General features: G+C 35.3%; 1 protein-coding gene across 3 annotated transcripts in view; it reads left to right on the top strand.

Annotated features, from left to right (window-relative positions):
- Nucleotides 1-20,750, top strand: part of PPP1R12A (protein phosphatase 1, regulatory subunit 12A) — a 99,937-nt gene that overhangs the window by 52,638 nt on the left and 26,549 nt on the right. For 2 of the 3 annotated variants that reach the window (XM_011981398.1, XM_011981397.1), the window contains exons 8-13: nucleotides 2,738-2,862; nucleotides 9,887-10,102; nucleotides 11,302-11,396; nucleotides 12,510-12,614; nucleotides 13,512-13,679; nucleotides 14,076-14,252. In XM_011981398.1, the coding sequence (XP_011836788.1) occupies nucleotides 2,738-2,862; nucleotides 9,887-10,102; nucleotides 11,302-11,396; nucleotides 12,510-12,614; nucleotides 13,512-13,679; nucleotides 14,076-14,252 (886 nt within the window). The remainder of the gene's footprint in view (nucleotides 1-2,737; nucleotides 2,863-9,886; nucleotides 10,103-11,301; nucleotides 11,397-12,509; nucleotides 12,615-13,511; nucleotides 13,680-14,075; nucleotides 14,253-20,750) is intronic. The other variant, XM_011981399.1, reaches the window with a different exon arrangement.

Here is a 20,750-nt window from a genome sequence, read left to right as displayed (position 1 = left end):
AACTACTGTGACATTTAATCATATTTACTTCAATTTTTTAAATAAAGTTAAAACATTATAGATGTCTTTTTTAGTCACCCACCGTAGTCTGCTTCCCTTTCCTTCCTTCCCAAAGGCAATCACTATCATGAGTTTTGTTCTGTAATCTTCTAGTTCATTTTTATACTCTTACATATGTGCATTCATATGTAATATATAACAATTGTAATATTGTTTTGTGTTTTTTTCATATGGTAGGAATTGTTATACTTCTTGGGTTTTTTCACCAAAAGTTACATTTTTTATATTTGTTCATAAATCTATTTCTATAGCTTTATCTGCATTTTTTTTTTTAGCTATTGTATAGTATTCTATTAAATATATCTGTTTCCATTATGATGAACATTTACCTTATTCTCAAACTCCTGGGTTCAAGTGATCCTCCTTCCTCAGCTTCTCCAGTAGCTGGGACCACAGGCACATGTTACCACACACACCTAATTTTATTTTTATTTTTTGTAGGGTTAACTATTTTGCTGAGGCTAGTCTTGAACTCCTGTCCTCAAGCAGTTCTCCCACCTTAGCCTCCCAAAGTGCTGGGATTACAGGCATAAGCCACGGCGCTCAACCTATAGCCTAAAGTTATTTTTATGCAGTTAATCTCCTCCCTGGGAGACATTACTTAGCTCTCAGTCTGTAGTCAAGTATATCATTACAAATTAAACTATGTACACAAGAGAGCCAAGACTTGCACCCAGACCTCCTAACTTATATTTTAAGCCTTTTACTACTGATGTAGTGTAATTCAAAAAATAGAAGTCCAGGCATCTCTTTCAAAGATTTCTAGGTTTTTGTTCACTAAATTTTTTCTTCATTAGCCCTTGTTTGTATACAAGTCACTGTTCAATATTAGACACTAAGGGACTATTTAAAACAAGAGAGCTTAGGCCAGTTTTACCAGTAACCAGCAAATCTTCTGCTATCTTTTGGTTGAATATCCTTGTTTATAAAATGAGAAGAATCGGGCTATAAGACCTGGATGGTTCTTAAAACTCTAGTATTCTATTAAATATAACTAATTACTATCAAATTGCATTGTATTTGTTCTCGGTTTAGAATTGAAATGTACTAGTTGCTCTCTACTCAGTTTCTCACTGAGCTAACTTTAAATGTTCCTCTGAAGCATTGTACTATGATAATTTTGTTCTTCCTGTTGCTAGTGGTCAGTGGTGCCAGGAAAATTTGACTCTGTCTCAAGAATTAATCCACGTAAACGCTGTGTGGTTCCTTTCCTCTCGCTCTTTTAATATCAACTAGGCTTTATCATGCTTTATTTGGAAAGCTTGAGAAAGCAGCCATTTCCCTGTAGAGCTACAGCTTAATTTGACAATTTGTAAACCATTTCTTTTTTCTACTTTTTGTAAGGTTATTTCCTTGGGAAACTATTTGACATAAACTAACTATTTTGCTGAATTTTGTAAAATAAATTATTTACCCAAACAGTTTTTCTTCAGTGTTCTTTCTCTTCTCATAAAGCAGATAAAAATGAGAGTGCAACCTAAGTTTTAGTTCAAACAATTTACAAATGTGAAAGGTAGTTGAGAAAGTGAGAAAGAGAAGTACATTTTTTGCTTTTAGGGTTCTTTCTTCTAGGACTTTGTCATTCTTTGTTGAAATCAAATGGATAGAAAGACTACAACGATATTAATAGCGTTTACAAAATAAGTTGGATGGTGGGGCTGGGTGCTGTAGCTCATGCTAGTAATCTCAGCAGTTTGGGAGTCCAGGTCTGGAGGATTGCTTAAGCTCACGAGTTCAAGACCAGCCTGGGCAACATGGGGAAGCCCTGTCTCTACAAAAAATACAAAAATTAGTAGGTGTGGTAGCGCATACCTGTAGTCCCAGCTACTCAAGAGTCTGTGGTGGGAAGATCGTTTGAGCCTGGGTAACAGGCTTCAGTGACCCGAGATCACACCACTGCACCCCAACCTGGGCAATAGAGCAAGACCCTGTCTCAAAGTAAATAAATAACTTGGATGGTGGTACATGGGTTTTATCTTATTTATTATTTATATCTCCTACTAGACTGTAAGTGAAGGTATTTTGTCTTTTCATTGGCTGATATATCCCTAGTACCTAGGACACTACTTGAAGAATGGGGACACTTATTATTTGTTGATTGATTCTCTACACAGTTAGGTGGATTATTTTCCAAGATGATACTGTGCCCATTTAACTTTAGACTTTTTAGGAGTGGGAAGACATGCTCTTTGGGACATTTAACCATAGTGTTTGACAGGAATGTAAGGTAATTATTGACAAAAGCACTTTTAGATTTCCTTGATTAAAGAGGAACCATCAGTTTTAGATCAGTAATAGTAGTTGTTTATCCATTAGAAAATTGCATAGTTATTGTTCAGTTTTTAATTGCATTCATGCATTCAAATTTTTAAATCTTAATTAAATTTGTTTTTATTTTCTTCATTTTAAAAGCATAGAAGTCAGATTCTATTTGTGCTTTTTATTGTCAGAAGCTTTGTTGTATATCTTTCATATTATCTTAACTATTTATTTCAGCATATATATTGAGGCAATGCTAGAAGCTCCCTGAAAAACTGACTTGCAAAAAGGAATCACAGTGGGGAAAGACTTTTAGTTAACAAAACCTTAAACAAAAATGGAATATAAAATGATTTTTTCAAACCATTGAGACCAAATTTCTATGGAATCTTGACTCTTAATTGTTTGTCTTTAATAGATAAGACAAAACCTCTGGCTTCTGTAACTAATGCCAACACTTCTACTACACAAGCAGCTCCTGTAGCTGTTACAACACCTACTGTGTCATCAGGTCAAGCAACACCTACATCACCTATTAAAAAGGTAAGCCAAAATTGTATTTGCTGAAAATACATGTATTCTATTTATGTACCACTTGGACCAGCTCATTAAAGTAATTCTGAATTTTTATAGTTTCTTCCAAAAATATGTAAGATTTCAGAATGTAAATATGTATTTATGTTTCTAAGTTGAATGAGATTTCTTCTGAATGATTTTTTTTATCATTTTTGCAATTGATATTACTGTTGATATTATAGTTGGTAGTTAACAAATATTACATACAGTTGATAGTTAATAAATGGCAGAAAGTTAAAAATTTTTGTAATATTAAAATCAATGATTGTATTAGTTTTTTTTTTTTTTTCTATTGAACTTTTATTTGGAGAAGCTCAGGTTTTATATCCTTTATCTCTGTTAAGTAGAGGTGTGCATGTTGATAATTTCACACATGGGTAAGTAAGTTACAAAAACTATTACCACAAGTCAATGAGAGAACGAGAATCTAAATTTTTTAAACTCATAGTACAAAGCACTAGGCAGGCAACTGGTATGCCAGTGGGAGCATGATCCCTGAGGTCGGATAAACCAGAGATGAGCTCCTGACTCTACATTATTAGTTGTTATGACCTTGAGCAAGTTACTTACTATCTTCCTTTTGTATAACAAAACAAAATGAAGAGAAATACAGTTAATATTGTAAGGATTGGTTGAGACAGCCTGGCCAGTAAACTCAGTGTGTTTTCAAAATGTTAGTTTCATTTATTTCTCTTCTCTCTTTCTGTTCTCTGTCTGTTCTCCATCTCTCTTGTCTCTTCTCTCCACCGAAGCAGTGTTTTCCAGTTAGTGTGTTGATCTTTTTAAGACTTTACCTTTTCCTGCTTCTCTGGAACCTATCCTTCTTTTAACCCAAATTAACGATTCAGAGTTTTTGTTTATGTTTGACCTACTAGTCTCTCTTCAAAGATTTCTCTTCACCAGTCCTTTTTTATCTTTAATGAGCATACTCATTTCCCTCTTTATCCACACACACCTTTTTTTTAACCAAACCCTTGAAAAATTGATTGCAGTCATCATAACACTTCATGCCTAAATATGTCAGTATGTATCTCCTAAATACAAGACTAATATTCTTCATTCTCAAAATAATCACACTTAGGAAATTTAACTTTGGTATAATATTATTTATGTTGTTAATAACTAATATACATACCCAGATTTTCCCAATTGTCCTTTGAGTCTTTCTGTTTGTTTTTTAAAATCAGGGGTCCACTTGGATTGTACATTGTGTTTAGTTGCCTTTGAACTTCTTATTTTGTTGCTCGTTTGACATTATTTGCATGAGTTTAAGGACTGATTGTTTTTTAAATCCTCACAGCATTTCTGTTGTGTTGTCAGTATTGGGATTTGGCTTTAGGTGGTCAAGGTCTTTTTGAAATCATAAACTACAGAATAAAAAAAAAAAATCCCTACTGTTAGTAATAATCCTTCTCTAAAATTCTTCCCAAGGAGGGCAATAATGTAAATAATGAGTGGTAGAAATGTGTTGGTTTCATTGATATGTAGTTTGAATATCGAGAAACTGAATGAGTTATCTTACCTTATATATTCCAAAACTGAGTGCTTCTTGAATTCAGTTAGAACTCATGTTCATATGATCATAATTATGTATGCTTTAATAAGAAATTATCTGAAAGCAGTTTGCAAAATTTTGAAGACTGTTAATCATGCTGTAACTAGCGTCACTATAAACTGCTTTAATTAAAGTTTATTTTACTTCTAGAGCCCCCATATTCTTCTTCAGTGAATACTAAATTCATGCCTGCATCTTTTCATCTGTTTCGACTATAAGGTTATCAAAAGTTCCCAGAAGTTCCATCTCCCTGGAATGCCTAGGCAAGAAACTAGCTATCTTTCTTTTTTTTTTTTTGAGACGGAGTCTTGCTCTGTCACCCAGGCTGGAGTGCAGTGGCACAATCTTGGCTCATTGCAACATCTGCCTCCCGGGTTCAAGTGATTCTCCTGCCTCAGCCTACTGAGTAGCAGGGATTACAGGTGCCTCCACCATGCCTAGCTAGTTAAATTTTTAGTAGAGATGGGTTTTAACCATGTTGGCCAGGCTAGTCTCGAACTCCTGACCTTGTGATCTGCCCACCTCAGCCTCCCAAAGTGCTGGGATTATAGGCATGAGCCACTGCACCCAGCACTGGCTCTCTATCTTTTGGGTATTTGGCTAAGTTATCCCTTTCCTACTACATTCAAATGATTACAGTAAACTTCCTGTGTTCAATTTTCTTGTTCTCACATATAGCCAACATTTATGGCAATTTAGTTCTCAGTTTATACCTAATGCCCTAACTGAAAAGAAATACTTTATAACCTCTGTTAGTATAGTGGGCCAGTAATCTCTTTGCTGTAAAAGTTCTTATTCAAAATCACTCTTGGTTCTGTAATTAATGTAATAACATCTGCTTCTAAATTTGCATATTTAGGAACTATTTTATTCTCAGTTTCAAACACAATAACTTACTTTGAAGATTATATTGCTTCTTTGTTCTTAAAGTTTTGTGACCAAATTTTATTCAAAACAATCATGTGCAAAAATTTTGATTTTTTTTTTTTTTTTTTTTTTTTTTTTTGTTTTTTTTTTTTTTTTGGAGCCAGAATTTTGCTCTTGTCATCCAGGCTGGAGTGCAATCTTGGTTCACTGCAACCTGCACCTCCCAGATTCAAGCAATTCTTCTGCCTCAGCCTCCCGACTAGCTGAATTACAGACACTTGGCACCACACCCAGCCAAGTTTTGTATTTTTAATAAGAGACGGGGTTTCATCATGTTGGCCAGGTTGGTCTCAAACTCCTGACCTCAAGTGATCCACCCGCCTTGGCCTCCCAAAGTGGTAGGATTACAGGTATGAGCCACCACGCCTGGCCTGAAATATTTTTTTTGATGAAGAGGGAGTCTTCTTATCAATATTGTATGACTTTTAAAACCTGTTATATTCAGTGATTCTTATACTCCTGTATCTACTTTAATTTAGCATATTAGTGGTTTTTAAAATTTTTTCAAGTTTATCTGTAACTCTAGTGACCTAACATACAAATTTCCTTAAACAGATTGTTAATTTCTAATTGCATCTTAAAAGGTTTTGCAGTTATCTGTTTTTAGGTTCCCAGTCATGACTCCACTTCTGATATTTAGACAAAGTTATATTAAGTTCTCCAGCTTCCTTCCCTGGTACATAAACTATGTGCGTGTGCACGTGTTCACAGCAAGATAGATCACAAAAATGGAAGCACACAAAACAGTTTTACATTTCACTTATTTTAATAACTTGGGGTAGCTATGGTGAAAGATAGAGGTGTTTACTTTAAATGATCTTTCCTTAATTCCTTAACCCTTCAGCTGAAATTAAAGAACTGTTTCTGTAGCAATATCAAGCTGATGATTTGTGGAGATATTATCTATAAAACCATCAGTTTGATTTTGTGCTTAAAATTGTTAACTAACAATAAGTCTGTATAAGCCTTTCTAGTCAAAATAAATATTGTTGGGATCTCTAAAGCAGATTATCTATTCTTCTATATGGGTGTACGTTCCAATAAAATGTAAATGGCGTTTTCTTTACTTGATGTTAAAAATTCAGAATTTTTATGGAATTAAGTGTTCTAGTTAATTGAATTCAATGTAATAGCTAATAATTTAACAAAAGACTGCCATGTGCTGTGGGTACATAAAGTATTCCAATCAAAATGTACAGATGTAGCATGATTTAAAAGGAGAAGAAATTATATTTGACTTAAGATAATAGAATCAGGACATTTTAGATAAATCTTAAAGTAGGTAGTACTCCACCTGAGAGAAGAAGGGCTTGCATAACTTGTTGAAAGGGAGGGAAGAAAAACAATATGAACAAGTGGGGATAATGTGGAATAATTTGGCAGGAAAAATGAATTGTTCCATTTGATTAATTTATAGGGTGCATATATACAAAGTAAACAGGAAAAGTAGAGCCATGTTACAGGATGTCTTCTCTTCTAGGATAACACTTTTATAATTTATTTGATAAGTAGTAGAGAGTCATGGAAGATGTTTGAACAATGCCTTGAGAGAATTATTCTTTATAGAATATTATTCTGACAGCAGTGTACAGATTTGAAGATGAGAGACTGATTGAGAAAAGGTTTATTAGAAGGTCATTGAAGTTGCCCACAATGATAAGAATATGAACTAGGGAAGTGGCTCTGGGCTTATAAAGGAGAGGAGATTTAGAGACTTGACCTCTAATTTATGGATGGAGGAAAATGACAGAGAAGGTCTAACATAATTGTGAAGTTTGAAACATAGGAGGTCGAAGAGCTAACCTTAGTGCCATTAACAGAATTAGGGAACTGAAGAAGAGATGGTTTGGAAGTAAAGGTGTTTTATTTTAGTCATATTGAGTTTCAAGTTTTCAGTTACAGTTCTAGATCATCCACTCTACAGGTAAAATTATGACTGGAAATTTAGGAGACTGGACTGGAGAATAATACATTTGAGAATAAGCTGACTACAATTAATTTTTAGCCTGAGGAAGTAAAGACCCTCCTCCAGTCCCCCAGGAGAAGAAAGTAGAAACAGAATATGAGAGATCCAAGAGCAGACTCTGGAAGGGCTAGCACAAGGAAAGTTGTACACACACACACACACAGCCTGTATAAGGAGTGTTGTATACACACACACACACACACAGTCAGTCAGTCAAGAAAAGAATGGTCAGAGTCAAAAGAAAAAGAAGGTCAAGAGAGCATCCAGTTAAAAAAGCTAAAGAAGAGAGTTTCATGGAGGAGGAGGTATAGTTAAGTATTTCAGGAAGGGTTTATTTATATACCAAGTAAAATCAAAAGGTGCCTTTAGACATATAAAGCGGTACTTAAATCCAAATTCATGTTGGGCAGAGTGGAGGTATATCAATGATTACTGTGTAACAAATGCTGATTTCAAAATTGATAGATAGTACTGCCTCATTTTTCTCAACTCTAGAATAACAGTAATGGTAGTATTTCATTGGGTAATTATAAGGTTGAAACAGGATAACCCAAGTGAAACACTTAGCTGAGGGTCACACACTGGTAAATATTTGTTAAATGTTAGCTTCAGTTATAACAATAAATGTTATCTGATCTCTGGCTGTTTTATCATGGGGGGAAAAGGTTTGTTTCCAGGTTTTTTGTTTGTTTGTTTTTGTTTCTGTTTTTTGAGGAGGTGGGAGACCTAATGTGGGTGTTGGCAAACTGGCCGGTGGGCCAAACCTAGCCCACTACCTGTTTTTGTATAGCAAACTGGTTGGAGAAAAATATCAGAAAAAATTCACTGTCCCTAAAGTTTTATTGGGTACAGCCACACTCATTCCTTTGTGTATTAATATTATCTGTGATCCACAAAGCTTGGCATTTACAGTCTAGCCCTATAAACTCACCAGTCAATAAGTAGCTGTCTCAGTACCTATCATATTGCACAGAATATTAGAGTTCACAAACTTTCTTGGTCATTGGAGCCCCTAGTGTTTGGTAGGCTTTTTTCGCAGTGCCACTGGCAAAAGGAATTACCTGTTTTGTCTCATTAGGTAGTTTGATGCAAATATGATCAAAATGGCAGGTTGTGCAGTGTCTATGAGATGTCACTGCTTCTCTCAAAACTTTAAAATATTCTACAGAGCCCCCGTGACTTTGTTGTGACACCCTGGAGCACTTCGGTGCACATTTTAGGAACTGAGGAATGCTTAGGCCCTGTTGATAGCAGTTCATTACTGGAAGTACCAGAGGTATATCTTTATAACAGTTTTGTCCATGAAGTGGCCCTCAAGCATCATCATGGGAGCTTTAACAAGCTCTATTAAGCTGCTAATTATAGCAAATGTTGGCAATAGATATGAAAGAAAGGATTTTTTAAAAACTATTAATACCCTATGCTTGTGGCAACTAGTTAGTTGCTGTATTCACCAATCTGTATAGTTAACTGTGGTTGAGCACAGAAATTCTAGAAGTGAAGTTGATAAAGTGATCTAAAGATAACAGAGGTTGCATTTTTAGGGTTGTTGGAAAGCCCTAAAAATAACATAAATATTTGTACATAAAATTAGTTTTTACTATAGTTGAAATATTTAATGTTTGGTGGGGAAATCAGTAAATTTAAGGCTGTGATGTTAAACAGAGTATTATAATTAGAAAATATCAGTTACTAGTTTTTGTTGATTGTGTTGGACATAAAATTTTTTAACCAGAGTGTATACATGGATTAAAAACAAAATTCATGTGCAGTAGTTTGTTCACTCACATGCTATATTATCTATTCTATATGTCTTTAATTGCTTTAGAAGTTTATTAGATTTTTTCAGATTATCTCATGCTAAAGCTAGAACTTGTTCCCAGTAACTTTTAAAGATTGGATCATTACCCAATTATTGGGGTTTAATTTATTATAAAACTATTTTAAAATGAAGAAAATACTTTTTGCTCGTAACTTCCCTTTTCTGTTTTCATGCTTTCAATCTTTATCTCTTTACCTGTCTTATTTTAATTGGCTTTAGTATGATTTCATTGCTCCTATCATGCCTGTGGTGGAATCAGTAGATCCTGCATCATGGAGGCAGGGCTTGCGCAAAACTGGCATTGTTCTTGTGCCCAATAAGGGTGAAAAATCTATGGTGAGGCATTTCTATGTGCAAGAATTTATATTAGGTTACAACATAACAAGTTTAATATAAATTGGTTCCAAAGATGCATGGTTTTAAGTCCTTACGGTGTGCTCATTTCTGTTTTCTGTATTTGCATCATAATTTTTCTGTGTGATATAAAGTGTGTAGTGTGTTTTCTTAAGTCTAACCCCTGGAAAGGTAGTCTATTTCTTTAAAATTTTTAGATATTTACATTTTTTACTAAGACATTAACCTATTTAGTGAAAGTGTTTTATCCTGAAACTGTAAACCATAATTTTAAATATATTATCTGTAAACTTATTGTTTCCAATTTAAGGACTGATCAGCTTTAAAAATTCTTTTTTCTTTTCCTTAAAAAATAAAATAAACACAGTTTCCAACCACAGCTACAAAAATTTCTCCCAAAGAAGAAGAGAGAAAAGATGAGTCTCCTGCAACTTGGAGGTTAGGACTTAGAAAGACGGGCAGCTATGGTGCACTTGCTGAAATCACAGCATCTAAAGAGGGTCAGAAAGAAAAAGATACTGCAGGTGTTACACGTTCAGCTTCAAGTCCCAGACTTTCCTCCTCTTTGGATAATAAAGAAAAGGTAATCTATTTCACAGTCTGGTTTATGTGAAAACTCATGATTTCTTTTCCAGGAACATTAAATCTGGTAGATTGTCTGCTAGTTATCTTTAGATCTAGGTATCAAGTTAATTAACCTTAATGAATTACATAAGACAAATGTAATTTATACAGAATTATAAGTACTGGAAAGATCAGATGTATTTGCCTAAAACATAAATTATGGGACTATACTCAGTTAAAGGAATCTATTATCTTACTTGAGAATTTATAATAGAACTGTGTTAAGGAGCAGGCTTATTTTGTTTATTATGATTCAAGAAGCTTTCTGAAATTTAAAAAACATAGGAATACATTTATTCTAGAATGTTAGTATACTCATAAGTTACATTCAGTATCTGAAAAAAAACCCAGATTTTTCATCTACCATATTACAAGCAACTTTGTCTTAGTGAGTAAATTTAATAACTCTATTTTGAGAGGCGGTATTAATATTGCATTATTTAGGGTGTACCACAGTTTATTCAATACTAGTATTTATTTCTACAGCATAGTCAGCGCTTGGACTATTTTTTGCCCATACAGTTTTCTTTCTCTACATAGAAGTGTTTCCTTGTATCAGAAATTCAGATGAAATTGCTCCTCAAGTAATTCTAATATTTTTGCCTTTTATCAATTTGTTGTGCAATTGGTTTCCAGGTATTTTATACCAGCTTACTAGGAATGTATCAGAGTGTCATTGTCACTACACACTCTTAGCCATATTTGGATAAATATAATGTAAATAATATTTGTTTTGACTATTTTGATGTATTTGAGAGCACTGATTATCAAGGTTCTGAATAGCTTGTATAATATAAATGCTTGAGGCCTCTCAGTGAACCATATTTGAAACTTTATTTCTGTGGAAGAATTTCAGCTTATGACACAGTATTACTTTAATCTGCTATAGAAGTTTTAGAAAAAGTCATTAAAATGTGGAGGAATTTTTTTCCTTTCTTAGTTAAAATGTTATCTGATTCTAGACTGAAAGAGAAAGAAAACTACTTTGAACAGACTAATTATTGATTGACATTAATTTTAGAGTTTAGGAATTGTTGAAATACTGTAAACTATGATAGGTATGTAATTATACATTATTGAATAACCTTTTCTTAATACTTTTAGCATTGTCTATAGTCAGTACACAAATTAATTTTTACTTGTTCCTCTGTTGTGTAGGAGAAAGATAGTAAAGGAACTAGGCTTGCATATGTTGCACCTACAATACCAAGACGACTAGCCAGTACATCTGACATTGAAGAGAAAGAAAACAGGTGAGTTCATTTTTATTTGCTTTATGCATTCACTATAAAGTCTTTATTATCTAGCATGAGAGTTAATACATGAGCATTGTAATTATGTGTGGATATGTATTGTGGGAAGAGATGGAGGGTATTCCTGAAGGAGAAAATACCAACTACATAGTCCTGAGGAGGTGCAGACTTAGTATGTTCATGAAATAGCAAAGAAGTTGTGGCTGGAACAGAGTGAGGGGAAAGTGGGAGGAGATAGGTCGCAAACTAAGTTCTCTAAATATTTGAAACATTTAGGAAAGGGGAGAAAGAAGAAGGGAAGGAAAGCCCTGACTTAATCATTTTAGTTTGTTTTAAATATTTTTATTTAAATATTTTAGTTTGTTTCTTCCTATTTTTCAGCTTATAGAATTTGAATTTTTTTTTTTTTTTGGGACAGAGTCTCACTCTCACTCATGCTGGAGTGCAGTGGCGCAATCTCGGTTCACTGCAACCTCCACCTCTCGGGTTCAAGCAGTTCTCTGCCTCAGTCTCTCGAGTAGCTGGGGTTACAGGCACCTGCCACAACGCCCGGCTAATTTTTGTATTTTTCGTAGAGACGGGGTTTCACCATCTTGGCCTGGCTGGTCTTGAACTCCTGACCTCGTGATCCACCCGCCTCGGCCTCTCAAAGTGCTGGGTTACAGGCGTGAGCCACCGTGACTGGCCAAGAACTTTTTAATATACTTGTAATCATGTTATCATATCCAGCTTTTCATTTTTTTCCCCTAAGATCTCATAAGCAGTCGTGTATGTTAATATATATTTTTAATAAGCATTGTTTTTTATTGGCATGTAGTATACTATAAAGTAGATCTTCTGCAGTTAAAGTAAGCATCTCCCGTACTTTATATTTTGTGATCAAAAAGTATATTTCTGTAAATATCTGAATTTTCCCCCTATACTTAGGGGAAAAATTGTACCTTAGGGTATAATCTTAGTACTGAAATTATTTTATCTTCCTGATAAATATTCCCAAGTGTCCTCCCAAAGGTTTTTACTAGTTTCAGCTTATATTAATATTTACTGGTGTACAGCCTTTTTAATCCCATTTTAAAATTATCTACCAGAATCTGAAGGGTGTTCTTTTAACAGAGATTCTTCAAGTTTGCGAACAAGTAGTTCATATACAAGGAGAAAATGGGAAGATGATCTTAAAAAAAATAGCTCAATTAATGAAGGATCAACTTATCATAAAAGGTAATAATATTATTCTTAAGTGGTTTTTATGTATTCATTTATAAAAATATGAGGCAATTTGTTTGGAGCCCTCAGTTTAACATCATTTTAAACAAATACGTGTTTTTATTAAATATTATGAGTTTTTGTTGTTTAAAACTCACTCTAAACACAGGATATATATTTAAAGATGGGTGATAATTTGTTCTTATGCCTTTCTAGTATATAATTAAGCTTCAAATATTATGAAATGTTTTTTAGATTGTTACATATTTAAAAGGAACTCCTTTAGAAGGAACTCCTTGACTAGAACAATTTAAACAGGCCAGTGTCTTAATTGATCTGGTTGTCATTTTTGATCTGGAAAGATTTGCCTTGCCCTAGAACTCAGAGCTGTAGAAATGCTTTCAATTGGAATGTTGGTAGTATCATGTTGAAGAGGAAAAAAAGCCCTATAAACAATTTCTTTACTAAAAGCAACCAAAAAGAAGAGTAAGATGTGAACAAGTTTCATGTAGGCATTGGTTACTTCCGAGGTAGCTGACCCATTGCTGAAATAATTTTCTTCAAAAAATGTCAACGTCTTGTTTTCCGTGGGTAGTACAAAACCAAAGTGTGTTTTTCAGGCTCAGCCTGGCATGACCATATGGTGTGGAATAGTTTCAAAAATGTGAAATAGCAGATCATTGTCTTGCTGAGAAAGTTGGGAGGAGGCACTAAAATGATACACTACCAAATTAGTGAAGTTGTCTAAACTCTAGCAAGTCGTAGATGCAACTCTTGGTGCTGGAGCTGGTGGTGTATTTAGGAACACAGTTTTTAATTTTTTTCTAGCCTTGTAATTTGTATAATGTATAGACATTAACTCTAGAATACACATACAAACACATCCTATATAGATATGACTCTTTTGTTTAGTTGCTCCTTTGGTAGAAGACAAGATGATTTGATTAGTTCTAGTGTTCCAAGCACCACATCAACACCAACAGTTACCTCTGCAGCTGGGCTTCAGAAAAGCCTGCTTTCCAGCACAAGCACTACTACAAAGATTACAACGGGTTCTTCCTCAGCAGGCACACAAAGCAGGTAAGTCACAGATACATTTTGTGCTCAGGTCTACTGTGTGCTTATGTATGTGCATGCGTTTTTGTTTAGAAGATTGTGGGGCTCTGGATTTTCTCATTTATCTTGTTAAATTTATTCGCAAACAAAAATTGGTTCAACATGAGGCAATTATGCATGTCTGGGGGAAAATTTAAGTTCCTGAACAATGAACTTTCCTTGAATTAGACTGCTTAAAATGTAAATTTCTCTCTTTGACAACTCTGGGATAGCTTTTTGGTTCGTAATTTAAGGATGTCTCACCTTATGTTTTTAAAAAATCCATCCCTGTAGTCATGTGTTTTCAGCTGCTAGAAAGTGCTTTCGTTGTTTAGCTGTTTTCCTTTTCTCTTTTTTGTGTTGCTGCTTATGATGCTATAGTACCTCAAATCGTTTGTGGGCTGAGGATAGTACTGAAAAAGAAAAGGACAGTGTTCCTACGGCAGTGACCATTCCTGTTGCTCCAACTGTTGTAAATGCTGCAGCTTCTACCACAACCCTGACTACAACTACTGCTGGCACTGTCTCCTCCACAACAGAGGTCAGGGAGAGACGCAGGTGTGTAAAGGTCATAACAGTACTACTGATATATCTTGCCCAGTGATCAAAGTTGTTTTTTTGTTTTGAAAAAGATCTTGTGAGGTTGACGACCATCTCTCCAGTAGAGTAATAAATGAAATACCCTGTCAGCTCAGAACTAAATACAACTAGCAATTATTTGTATTTAGGCTTTGTGATCCATCTCTGACAGAAGTAATATTTTTTTGTTTAAAGTCAGTGAACAAGACAGTTGTTTTCTTACCTAAACATTTTAGTTTCTAAGGTGGTTTTATTTCAAAAAAATTTTTTGATGAACTGAACACACAACACACGGAAAATTAAATGCAACATGACAAAAACAGGTTTTATCATTCTTTTCATTGTTTCCTCCATTAAGAAATTTGAAGAATGTTGAACTGTAGTTCCTGTTGATTTTGAGAATTTTATATGAAGATTCTCTTGGTAAGGAAAGACTTCTGTGCTTAAGTGTAAGCCAGATAATTTTAAGTGTGTTGAATACATTCATTTACTTTTGTCTCTGATACATAGAAAGCACTCATTATTTAGATTTTTTTCAAAGAGTTTGAATTTATTTTGTGTGCTTAAATATTTTTAAAACATTGCTCACTTCTTTCTGTTGCCGTCTATTGGCATGGAATCATAGATGTACAAAGGAGCTTACTAACTATCTTTTGGGATTTCCTTGCTTTACCGAAGGAAACAGACCCAGAGATAATATGTGACTATTTTACTTTTGTATGGTTTATTGGTGTGAGGGCTGAGGCTTGCCCCAAGATTGCAGGAAAAGTAGTTCAGTTCTTTCTGCTATATGATGCATAGTCCCTAGTTTTTTTTTCCTCTTGGAAAAAAAAAAAAAGAAAACCTTAGGAAACCAAATGTCAGCTTTATTTTTATATTTTATTCTTGCAAAATTAAATTATGTAACTAATTTTTTTTTACTAAAATGCTGACCAGATTAACTTTGATTTATTTCTGTCACGTAGTAGTTACATACAGAGTTTTTTTTTCTCTTGTTGCCAAGTGAAGTGCCTGGCCTGTAGTAGTAATGGCCTCACAGTAATATTTGTGTTTGAATATGTGAAAAGTAGTAAGTTAGTGTTAACTTTTTCTTCTATCATTGCATGTTTAGTTTTTGTCTATATTTAGGTTTTGTTTGTACTTTTATGATGAAATTTAGTGGTACTTTTATAATGCCACTGCAAGTGGTGGTTTGTGATTTGAGTACCAGTATAGGTCACATATTATACTTTAATTATTCTTCCCTTTTTTCCTATAAACTTAAGTCAGTTTTAGGTTGTTGTAGTGCTCTCAGTAAGACTATAGAGCCAACAGAAATTAGTATCCATCATTTAAGTTTGAGGGGTTTACTTTTTTTGTTGGTGGGGTTGGGAGGGGTTGTTGAAAGGAAGAAGGATCAGAAGTTCTTGGTTTCTTAACTCCTTACTCTGCCTTGATTCTTAAGGTTAGAATTATCTTTGAGTCAGAATCTCTTCTGTTAAATGAGGTGTTTGATTTATATTTTTAACTTCTAGAATCTTTTCTGTCTCTAGCATTCAGTGCCTTTGAAAATGTCTCCAGTGACAAAACCTAATAAATGTCTCCCCAGAATCATCAATTGTTTCAGAACAAATTATGATTCTTAACCCACAGATTGTTTATTCTGCTGAAGAGAATTGAGTTTTGACTTTTAGAATTAGTCCTAATTAGTTTTAATGGAAGACATTGAAGATTGAAAATTAAACACTTGGATATATTTTTTAAACACAACATATTCTAATTGCGTAAGAAAAAAATGTGTCTGGTGACATTTTTTGTGGTCTATATTATAGAGATTTTTTGTCTTACCTTGTTTCAGTGATGTTTGCAGTGATATCAGTGTTTGTGTTTTGTTCCATGTGAAATAATTGTTTGCAATCTTGAATACATTGTTGGCCTCTTCTGTTTGTCTTTTATTTAAATTTCATCAATGGTTCTGAAATGTATATGATTTAAAATTTGCCTTAAAAATGTATATATGATAATTTGAGAATATACTGTGGCTAAAACAACAACAAAAAAGTCAACACAGGTATACTATTTGGGTTGCTCAGAAAATGGTAAGCATCTAAGGAATAAAATTATATACCCTGTGTAGTTCTAAGAAAGAGATGCAGTAGGTAAGGTCAGTGTGATATAGCAATGATAAAGGCAACAGTAGGGTTTGGTGGGTATATTCTACCATCTTCTAATGATCAGCTCTTTGCAATTAAAAGTACAGAAAATATATAAATTATTTTTCTTCTCTATGTCGTATTCTTAGAGGTCTGCTCTAGATAGGTACCCCAAAGGAGGAGAAAGGAACTGAATATTAGATGGTAATTATCAAATAAAGGAAATGTGTTTATATTACAAATTGATAAGCTATATTTTTATGCTAATTTGGGATGAATGTCACATGGAAAATTAAAATTATCTGCAGGTGCAGATTTTGTAAGTCTTTCAATTAGTAACTTTAATCCCCCTAACCTTCATCTGTGAAACCAGGTATGATAGATTTATTGACTTTTGTGGCAATTTGAAACTATTGAAAAGGAATCCAGGTTCATTGGGAGAGAGTGTAATGGTTGATAGTACTATTTGCCACGGTAATAAAAAAGAGCCAAGTGTCAATGCAAATTTCTCTGTTATAAACTAAATATGAAACATTTGACTGTAATCAAATCTGACAGTAGTTCACGTTCATGTTTAGTTTTAGAGCAGCTCATGAAATACTAAAGTGATAGCATGCACCCTATCTGTCTTGCTGTGAACTTTTTTTTTTTTCCAAGACAGGATCTCGGTCACCCAGGCTGTGTGTGGTTGTGTGATGATAGTTTCTGCAGCCATGACCTCCTGGGTTCAAGGGATCCTCTCACCTCAGCCTCCTGAGTAGCTGGGACTACAGGTGTGCCATCACACCCAGCTAATTTTTTAAATTTTTGTAGAGATGGAGTCTCACTGTGTTGCCTAGGTTGGTCTCAAACTCCTGGCCTCAAGCAGTCTTCCCACCTTGACCTCCTAATGTGCTGGAATACAGGCATGAGCTACTATACACAGTCTGCTATAAACTTTGTTTAACCAGATTAACTATCACATTTAAGTTTAATCTCCTTTTTTCTTCTCTTCATTTGGTAGAAGTCTGAAAAGTAATAAATTGCATAGGGCCAGTAGGTACATACTTAAATTAAATGCATGAATGGAAAAAATAGCCATTGGACATTTTCCAGGCTGATGTTCTTAGGAGCACTTTTTTATATTTACTGGATATGCCACAAAATGGGTCGGGGTAGAGGATTCTCTGTTTAAATGGTCTTGGGAAATACTGAGGTAAGCCAAGTTAATACAGGTTACATTTCTCATTATATCACAGACCTTTTAATATGTTATTGTGGTTTTCTTAGAGAAGGTTAGAATATGTAGCATTTCCCTAATTTATACAACCGTTTTTTGTAACAAGCCCAAGCCCCTCTTATATCCCAGAATTAATGTTCTTAAATTTTAATAACAAGATTATTAGTTTTTCTCTTACTCCTTTTGAATTACTTGTCCCAGGAAACTCACTATAATAGTTATAAAAACATAGTATCGCATATCTAAATAAAATTAAAGTCAAAGTATAATAGTGATGGAATTTTCATCTTAATATAAGTTTATTGGATGTCCCATTCAAGTAAAACTCCATCTTGTGAATTTCTTGACTTAGCTATAAATGTAATTATGTAGAAACAGCAAGAAGAACCAGTTCTCGGAACTAATTTTAAGCAATAAGTAAGAGTTAATTGATGAAATTGAGGCAACTAAGATCTTGTGTGAGAAATTACCTGGTCATCTTAGGGTTAATTATCTAAGGAGGTGAATGCTAAGAATAATATCATATATTCTAGTTTTAGAGAAGCAGTTTCCAAAAATTTCAGGGTTGTAGAAAGAAATATGATTTCCTTATATATATAAAAGGAATGAGGGTTCTCAAAAGAGTTTTGAAAAAATGGTAGATGATTCTAAGGATGTTTGAAGATGTGCTATACTTGCTGAACTGAGAGCTTTAAAGGACACAGAGAAAAGGCATAAAACCCACAGTAAAATCAGAGGTTTATTATTATGATTGTATGAATAGTGTTAGGCTAAAAAAATGAATTACACATTGAGAAGAATGCTAAAGCTAACAAAAGAAAGAATCTTTTTTTGAGACAGAGTTTTTCTCTAGTTGCCCAGGCTGGAATGCAATGGCACAATCTCAGCTTACCACAACCTCCACCTCCCGGGTTCAAGCAGTTCTCCTGCCTCAGCCTCCTGAGTAGCTGGGATTACAGGCATGCACCACCAAGCCCGGCTACTTTTGTATTTTTAGTAGAGATGGGGTTTCTCCATGTTGGTCAGGCTGGTCTCGAACTCCTGACCTCAGGTGATCTGCTTGCCTCGGCCTCCCAAAGTACTGGAATTACAGGCGTGAGCCACCGTGCCCGGCCAAGAAAGAGCCTTTTTTAAAAGTAGCATTTGAGCTGGCGCGGTGACTCACGCCTGTAATCCCAGCACTTTGGGAGGCCGAGGTGGGCGGATCACAAGGTCAGGAGATCGACACCATCCTGGCTAACAGGGTGAAACCCCTTCTCTACTGAAAATACAAAAAAAATTAGCTGGGTGTGGTGGCGGGCACCTGTAGTCCCAGCTACTCGGGAGGCTGCAGCAGGAGAATGGCGTGAACCTGGGAGATCGACACCATCCTGGCTAACAGGGTGAAACCCCTTCTCTACTGAAAATACAAAAAAAATTAGCTGGGTGTGGTGGCGGGCACCTGTAGTCCCAGCTACTCGGGAGGCTGCAGCAGGAGAATGGCGTGAACCTGGAAGGCGGAGCTTGCAGTGAGCCGATATCATGCCCCAGCACTCCAGCCTGGGCCACAGAGTGAGACTCCGTCTCAAAAAAAAAAAAAAAGGGCAGCATTTGAATAAAGAAAACTCAGTAGATCATTGCCTGGGGTTTTAAGAGGGGAATACGTGGAATAAACTTCATGAATTTAAACAGCATAGAAGATAGAGATGCAGTTGACCCTTGAACATTGTAAGAGTTAGGAGTGCTGACTCCCTGTGCACTCAAAAATTTGCATGTAACTTTTGAATCCCCCAAATCTAAATTAATAGCCTACCATTGACTGCAAGCCTTACCAATAACATAAGCGGTTGATTAGCACATATATTGTATGTTACATATATACTCTATTCTTACTATAAAGTAAGCTAGAGAAAAGAATGTTATTAAGATACTCATAAGGAAGAAAAATGTATTTACTAATTAAGTGGAAGTGGATCATCACAAAAGTCAGAATTCTCTTCATCCTCACATTGAGGAGGAAGAGGAGGGATTAGTCTTGCTGTCTCAGAGGTGGTGGAGGGGGTAGGAGGAGGCAGAAGAGACAGGCACACTTGGTGTAACTTTCATATAAGTGGACCTGCACAGTTCAAACCTGTGGCGTTCAGCAGTCAACTGTACTCTACTTCTGTAAGTGTTCTCTGAGAAGTGTGAGCTAGGTGGTGTAATTGGATGAAGCGTTAATGATTGGACTTCCCAAGAAATACTGATTATCAGAGAAAAGGCTTTATGTTGTGTTGCAGGGCTCTGTCATATCCTTGCTTGTTTGACTTTAATTATTTAACTTTTTTTTTTTTGAGATGGAGTCTCAACTCTGTCACCCAGGCTGTGTGGTGGTCCAATCTCAGCTGACTGCAACCTTGATCTCCAGGATCAGGTGATCCTTTCATCTCAGCATCCAGAGTAACTGGGAGTACTGACATGTGCCACATGCCTGGCTAATTTTTCTATTTTTTTGTAGCGACAGGTTTCCTCATGTTTCCCAGGCTGGGCTCGAATTCGTGGGCTCAAGCAGTCAGCCTTCTTCAGCCTTCCAATGTGCTAGGATTACAGGCATGACCCATGACACCCAGCCTTGTTTAACTTTTGACACAGATTACATGCTTTTGAAAAGGTGCATACCCCATGACAAGAGGAAACATAGGAGACAAGAGGAAACATAGGCTTAAATTTATAAGAAGAAATTTAGTGGCGATAAATGCCAAGACCTGTTCTTTATATCAGAAAATCAGTTACTCAAGAGTAACATGCTGATTTAAAAGCTGTTTATATATAAAAAACACTTGAATTTTTTAGAGCAAAGTATGAACAATAACGTGTTGTCTGACGTGTCATTAGTAAAAGCACACTGACAAGAATGCAGGGAGACTGGGTGCGGTGGCTCACGCCTTTAAGCCCAACACTCTGGGAGGCCAAGGCAGGCAGATCACTTGAGGTCAGGAGTTCGAGACCAACCTGGCCAACATGGTTGAAATCCCGTCTTCACTAAAAATAAAAAAATTAGTCAGGCGTGGTGGTATGCGCAGGTCGTCCCAGCTACTGGGGAGGCTGAGGTGAGAGAATCACTTGAACGCCTCTGCACTCCAGCCTGGGCGACAGACTGAAACTTTT

The sequence above is a fragment of the Mandrillus leucophaeus genome, unplaced genomic scaffold (genome assembly GCF_000951045.1).
Source record: "Mandrillus leucophaeus isolate KB7577 unplaced genomic scaffold, Mleu.le_1.0 Scaffold225, whole genome shotgun sequence".
Classification (NCBI taxonomy): domain Eukaryota; kingdom Metazoa; phylum Chordata; class Mammalia; order Primates; family Cercopithecidae; genus Mandrillus; species Mandrillus leucophaeus.
This window is presented reverse-complemented; position numbering and strand designations above follow the sequence as displayed.